Source organism: Paramormyrops kingsleyae, chromosome 25 (genome assembly GCF_048594095.1).
Source record: "Paramormyrops kingsleyae isolate MSU_618 chromosome 25, PKINGS_0.4, whole genome shotgun sequence".
NCBI lineage: Eukaryota > Metazoa > Chordata > Actinopteri > Osteoglossiformes > Mormyridae > Paramormyrops > Paramormyrops kingsleyae.
In genome coordinates this window covers 8853230-8860010 of record NC_132821.1, presented here as the reverse complement: position 1 = coordinate 8860010, position 6781 = coordinate 8853230, and the positions used below count along the sequence as shown (strand labels likewise).

Here is a 6781-nt window from a genome sequence, read left to right as displayed (position 1 = left end):
TGCCTACAGAGCAAATAGGTCTACGGAGGATGCGGTAGCTGTTGCTCTTCATGCTACCCTGTCCCATCTGGAGCATCAGGGGAACTACGCACGTCTCCTCTTTATTGACTTTAGCTCTGCTTTTAACACCATCCTCCCCCACAGACTGGTATGCAAACTGTCACACCTGGGACTCCCCTTCTCCACCTGTCTGTGGATTAAGGACTTCCTGACAGACCGTAAACAAAGGGTTAGGGTGGGCCCCCATATCTCCTCAGCAATCACTGTCAGCACTGGCTCCCCCCAGGGCTGCGTGCTGAGCCCCCTGCTCTTCACGTTGTACACACACGACTGTGCTCCCGCCCACAACAGCAACACCTTTGTCAAATTTGCAGATGACACCACTGTGGTGGGGCTCATCTCTGGGGGAGAGGAGTCTGCTTACAGGCACGAAGTGGCGCGGCTGACATCGTGGTGCACTGACAACAACCTGCTCCTGAACATAGCAAAGATCAAGGAAATTGTTGTGGATTTCAGGAAAAAGAAAACAGACACCAAACCACTTTACATCAGTGGGGACTGTGTGGAGAGGGTGTTGGACTTCCGCTTCCTGGGTGTTCGTATCACTGACGACCTGTCCTGGGGCACAAACTCAACAGAACTGAGAGTCCTCAGGAAAAACAACATCTCTCAAAAACTGCTGGTGTCCTTCTATCGCTGTTCCATTGAGAGCATCCTGTGCTACTGCCTCTGCACGTGGTTTTCCAGCTGTACACTAGCACAGAGAAAAACATTACAGAGGATCGTAGGAACCGCCCAGCAGATCATCGGCTGTCATTTACCCACTCTAGAAGAACTGCACATCTCACGCTTCCTCAGCAGAGCGAAAAACATTTTAAAAGACCCCTCACACCCTGCTCATGATCTGTTCCAACTGCTGCCATCAGGCAAAAGATATAGGAGCATTAAAGCTAGGACAAATGGACTATACAGCAGCTTCTACCCTGTTGCCATCAGGGCATTGAATATCAGTTAATTTTTATTTATTTATTTTTCTTCACCTCAATTCTACCTCATGTGCAATAAGGACTCGTGCAATATTGTCCCATGTAGAGTGAATGTTGTCTACACTGACATGTTGTTATTTATATAAATTTTTTATGTCCGACATGGGGATTGCACCTAATTACGTTGTACTTGTTACAATGACAATAAAGTTATTCTGATTCTGAAACTGCATTAACATTGACAATAATTTGATTCCATATAAAAACATAAGAACTATACAAACGAGAGGAGGCCATTCGGCCCATCGAGCTCACTTGGGGAGAACTTAACTAATAGCTCAGAGTTGTTAAAATCTTATCTAGCTCTGATTTAAAGGAACCCAAGGATTCAGCTTGCACTACATTAACAGGAAGACTATTCCATACTCTGACTACACGCTGTGTAAAGAAGTGCTTCCTTAAATCCAATTTGAAATGTTCTCCCGCTAATTTCCACCTATGACCACGAGTTCTTGTATTTGAACTAATGCTGAAGTAACTATTCGGTTGAACAGCATCCAAACCTGTTAGAATCTTATAGACCTGGATCATGTCCCCCCTCAGTCTCCTTTGCTTGAGGCTGAACAGATTTAGCTCAACTAACCTTTCCTTGTATGACATTACTCTAAGACCAGGAATCATTCTTGTGGCCCTACGTTGCACCTTTTCTAAGGCCGCAATGTCCTTTTTAAAATATGGCGACCAAACCTGCACACAATATTCTAGGTGAGGTCTCACCAAGGAATTGTATAATCTTAGCATTACCTCCCTTGACTTAAACTCCACACACCTGGAGATATACCCCAACATCCTATTGGCCTTTTTTATTGCTTCCCCGCACTGGCGAGAATGAGACATGGAAGCATCAACATACACACCAAGGTCTTTCTCATATATCAGCTACCTTTATTTCAGTAGGTCCCATAAAATACCTGTACTTTATATTTCTGCTCCCTATATGGAGTACCTTACATTTGTCTATGTTAAATTTCATCTGCCAGGTATCGGCCCAGTCACTAATTAAATCAAGAAAGTTTTAAAGTCCCAGTTGGTTTCATGTAGTTATCTCCAAGGAGTACAGGTGAGGGTTCAAGTGGTGTAGTGTCGGCTCAGGATCAGCTTGGAAAAGAGAAGATGGAGAAGAGTTATTGCCCTACACCTAACCTAACCTCCGGCAGTACTAAAGTAACTATGGCAGCCTGGCTAAAAGTGAGACCTGGAAGGAAGCACAGACACGAGGGTTTCCAGGGGTTTTGGCGTCAAGCCAAACTACCGTCAACAGTTCAGGTGTTATGGTCACCAGCCCATCACAGGGCAGGGAATAACCCAGGAGTGGGCGCCAACACATCCACCTCGTAACACAATCCTAATTGGCTGCCTACCTGCCAGGATCTGTCTGTAGGGGTATGTAGGGTACGCTGAACAATCAGGGCACAGCAGGCTCATCACCCAGGCGGGATTAAAAGCCCTAATGGAGCATTTCAGGCAGAGGGTGAATAGAGATGTACATTATGAGAAGAAAATATGTGCTTTTAGAACATTGAAGCATGTAAATATATTCTTGTAGACCCTAAAAATTTAATTATTAACAGTGAATATGAGCATAATAATGGCCTTTTAAACAACATTAGGTTGCTGTCCATGGTGCTGAAAACCTGGATTGGCAAGTTTTACATGAATTTTTTACCCTCTTTAACTGTAACCCTCTTATTTTGTTGGCAGTGATGCTCTGTGAAGTCTACAGGGGTGGGTATAGAAAGGATTACAGTGGGTAATAGGTGATTTACATTAACTTTTTACCAGTGGCAGAACCAGAGGGGTGTCCATGGTGGTACTGGACACCCCTGACATCCGATTGGCCACCCCGGGTGTCACCCCAAAGTTTTATTTGCTGCTGGCAGATCCTGATGCTGATTGACATCTCATTTGTCTAAAGAAGTTTTTGAATTTTGCCGGCAACGCTGCTCAAGCTATTTTCAAATCAAAGACGAGCCGAAGACAATAGCATGGTTTCAAGCAGTGGCGGCCGGCCCATAGGGGGCGCTGGGGCACCACCCTCCCTGATAAGAGGGGCTAAAAATGTAAAATATATTTTTACAAATTAAGTTTTTAAATTCGGTTTACCCACCAGTATGTGCCTACATGCGATATGAATAACATATACAACATTTCCCACCTAGTGACATTCATTCACCAGTGAGTTTCTGTCATGGGGCACTGAGAAAAAGCGCCCCTGAGTGCAGCCAAATAGCCCGTCATGTACTGTTGCTAGGGTAAATTAATAAATATGCGGCCAATCAGTCTCTCAGAATTTTATGGTCTTGGGGCGCTGAAAATTCTGCCCCAAGCAGCAGAAAATACCGCGAGATTTAAGTTTCTTTTTTCTTTTGAGGCGCGGTCAATCAGAGAGGCGCGGTCAATCAGAGTAATAGTGATGGGATTTATGGCTCTGTGATGGGATCCGGATCTTGGCGATCCGTTCCTTTCAAAGAGCCATTCAAAAGAACGGCTCTTTTGGCTCTTTTTAAATATTTAGTCAGTTTTAAGAAGCCAGCTTTGGGGCATCTCAGTTTATCCTGGAAATAATCACTGGGAGGAATGATGAGGTGAGATTTGTAGTCAAATAATTAAAACTCAGATATCACACACCAATATCTGAGTTTGAATTATTCTGAAATATTGATTATTACCTCATTTGTCATGTGTGGACTATATTCCATAGGGTTGCACAACATCCCTCTGCTTAGACAGTGACATCACTATTTTGGATTTACCTTTAGTACAAAGTGTGTGTATGTGTAAAGCTACGTTGACTTATGTTATTCATACAATACCTACTCACAAATAAACATCAAAAACAAAGCCGGCTGCAATGAATTTCTGTGCAAAACAGCTTTTACTACAAACACTTCCACACAAGAACATTGTTATCACACAAGAACATTTTCATAGAAAACAAAAAATATTTAAAGTTTTAGACATATACTGTAGATAAAATTAGAATAAATAAAATGGAAATGTCTACATACAGTCCACTATTACTACTATAACTACTGTAAACTTTGCAAATAAGAGATCAGCCCCTTCAAGTTTTAAATGCACACAAAATACAATGTAATTAAATACAAAGCAGTTCCTTACTTTATGGCTTTTTCTGCCTCTCTTTCTTGTCCTTGGGCAAATTTGCATTAAGGAAGACAAGAGCTCTGACCTTTTTGGGCTTAAGGCGACTTCTCCTCTCTGAGATTATCTGTCCAGTTTTCGAGAATATTCTCTCAGAGGGAACTGATGTCGCCACAACACAAAGCTTCTTGGCCATCAGCTTGCTAAGCCTGGGGTAAACAGGGGCTCGACTCTCCCACCACTTGAGGGGATCCTCATGTGTTGGAAGAAGAGGCTCCTCCAGGTAGGCTCGCACCTCCATGACAGCATCGGCGGTGGGATTCCTGGCTTCCACTGTTCCAGCTACCTGCTCATAGGGGTGGGAGATATAACAATGGGAGATACCATTTTTATGTGATTAGATTAGATTAAATTAGATTCAACTTTTGTCATTACACAGTAATGAAATGCAGTTTAGCATTTAATTAGAAGTGACAATAGTAGATTTGCATATGTACAGTATGTGCAGTATGTACAGATTAAATGCAATGATTTACAGCTAGTGGAAGTTTTAGACTGAGATATCAGACTGATTTCATTCTAGAGATTTTTAGAGAAAAAAATGTGAAGTATTGTTGCCACCCTTACTTCCTCATGGAAATAGCTCCAAACTATTGATCCAGCACCACTGCCTGCTCCTTCCAGTCCTTCCACAGCTGGTTGCTGTTGGATGGGTGTGCCACTGCTAATTCTTGCTGCTGCAGTTGACAGCCTTTCAAACGTCTCATCTGCTGTTCTGCCATCAGGGAAGGCCATCCTCTTAAAACGCGGGTCAAGTGCAGCAGTATATGCTAGTATGTGGTTGGCATGAATCCTGTGGAATCGCGATGACATACTCGCACACAGACTGTCGATCACACCTTGCGCTGCCGCTGTTGTAGTGTTTCGCCGGAAATCAGCGGTGGCTCTTTGAAGTCCCCTGGCCAGCACTATGACCTTCGAGGCTGTCAAGTAGCTGGTGAAAAGAAAAAAAAAAAAACTTTAATGTTACAATTTTAAAGCTGAAACAATGATAAATATTACAATGTATTAAACAGATATCTATTGTGGTATCAAATATCCATAATTTTTTATCAGGAAATTGGCATGCAGGCTACAGAAATCTACTGACAATGATATATACTCCAGTGTATTACACAGATTTCTAATATGGTATAAAATATTCATAATTTACTATCAAGTACTATGCATGCATGCTAAAGAAATATACTGTTGTGCAACTGAGCTACATACCTTTCTGCACTGAGTTCCACAGTGACTTCCTCAAATGGTTGCAAGATTGTGCACATTTCTTGCACTGTGGTCCATTCCTCCTGGGACAGGTGGCGGACAGGTGCATTGGTGACGGCCAGGGTGGGGATTATGGCATTTTTACTGGCAATAAAGCTTTTCAACATGTAGTAGGTGGAATTCCACCTTGTAGGACAATCCTGTTTCGGTCGGAGCTCCTCCATCTTCATTTGTAGTTGAGTCTCCTTCAGTTTTTGTGCCCCCACGGTGCTTCTGTGAAAGTATTCCACTGCCTCTTTCACCTTATCAATGATAGGCTTTGAAGCTTGCAGGGCATCTCTTACCACCAGGTTAATAGTATGGGCCAGGCATGGTAGGTGCATCCATCCAATGGTTTGTATAGCCTTAGTAACATTTGCCGCATTATCGGTTAGGCAGCACACTACTTTCTTGTCCACCCCCCACTCTGCTGCAACACTAAGCAGCTGTTGTGCAATGTTGTCTGCTGTGTGCCGCTCACTGAATTCAAAACAGTCCAGGAGGCAGGAGGCCATACGGAAATCCTCGATAAAATGGCAGGTTACAGACATATATGATGCTGTCGTTCTTGAAGTCCAACAGTCTGTGGTTAAACAGACAGCTGGTACTTTTGACACCCTTCTCTTCAAAGATGCTGTCTCCCTGTCATACATATCCGTGACCTTCTGGGCTACTGCCTTCCTACTTGGAGGAATGTAGGAGGGGTTGAGCGCCTGTGAATATTTTTTGAATCCTGTGTCCTCCACTATTGAGAAGGGCTGGAAGTCAGTGGCTATCATCTTTGCCAGCTCTTCATCTATCTTCTCCTGTCTTAATGGGGTCAAGACAGGATGTAAATATTGACTGATGGATGTCTGCTTTCTTTTTGGTGGTGCCTGGCCAGGCGATGTGGTGGCCCAGTGGGGTCAGAGGCTGCTGTGGCTGCAGTTGCACTTGATGTGGAGGCAGAGGAGGCAATGGACACATCAGTGTCACTGTTGTTGTCTGAGTCTGGCTCTGCTCTCAAACCTGTGACCTGCAGTGTTGGGTGTTGAGTCTTCAAATGCCTGTGTAAATTATTTGTTGACCCAGACTTAAATGAAATGACTTTTTGACAAATGCTGCATCTAGCCTTACTGTTTTCTTCGCGAGAAAAGTGCACCCAAATGCTGCTCCTTTTCCTCTGGCTCATTTTCAGACGTGTCACGTGTGTGTCTTTTTCCTTCGAACGTCCCGCTATTACTGACGTTGGCACTGAGACAGAGAGGCACTCGCACGTGTTTTTTGTTTGTTTGTTTTTTTAACTGGAGTAAGCATGTGACGGCAGCGTGCACAAGTCATGGCTC

General features: G+C 43.6%; 1 protein-coding gene across 3 annotated transcripts; it reads right to left on the bottom strand.

Annotated features, from left to right (window-relative positions):
- Nucleotides 1-4013: 4013 nt before the first annotated feature.
- On the bottom strand, nt 4014-6553 carry LOC140582908 (E3 SUMO-protein ligase ZBED1-like). 3 transcript variants are annotated; one of them, XM_072707387.1, is made up of 4 exons: nt 5421-6553; nt 5024-5142; nt 4776-4923; nt 4014-4497 (listed from the first exon to the last, which is right to left on the bottom strand). In XM_072707387.1, the coding sequence occupies exons 1-3, from the start codon at nt 6233-6235 to the stop codon at nt 4799-4801; spliced, it is 1059 nt and encodes a 352-aa protein (XP_072563488.1). In that variant the 5' UTR covers nt 6236-6553; the 3' UTR covers nt 4014-4497; nt 4776-4798. The 3 variants fall into 3 exon arrangements, with proteins under 3 accessions (XP_072563488.1, XP_072563487.1, XP_072563489.1); XM_072707386.1 differs by having other exon boundaries at nt 4014-4494; XM_072707388.1 differs by having other exon boundaries at nt 4014-4490.
- Nucleotides 6554-6781: the final 228 nt, after the last annotated feature.

Excerpts from the sequence above, each read along its gene's own strand:
- LOC140582908 (XM_072707387.1), bottom strand. The coding sequence starts at position 6,235 with ATGATAGCCACTGACTTCCAGCCCTTCTCAATAGTGGAGGACACAGGA. Across the intron at positions 5,143-5,420 it reads GTGGAACTCAGTGCAGAAAG|CTACTTGACAGCCTCGAAGG; the intron begins GTATGTAGCTCA and ends TCTTTTCACCAG. Across the intron at positions 4,924-5,023 it reads GATCGACAGTCTGTGTGCGA|AACAGCAGATGAGACGTTTG; the intron begins GTATGTCATCGC and ends CCCTGATGGCAG.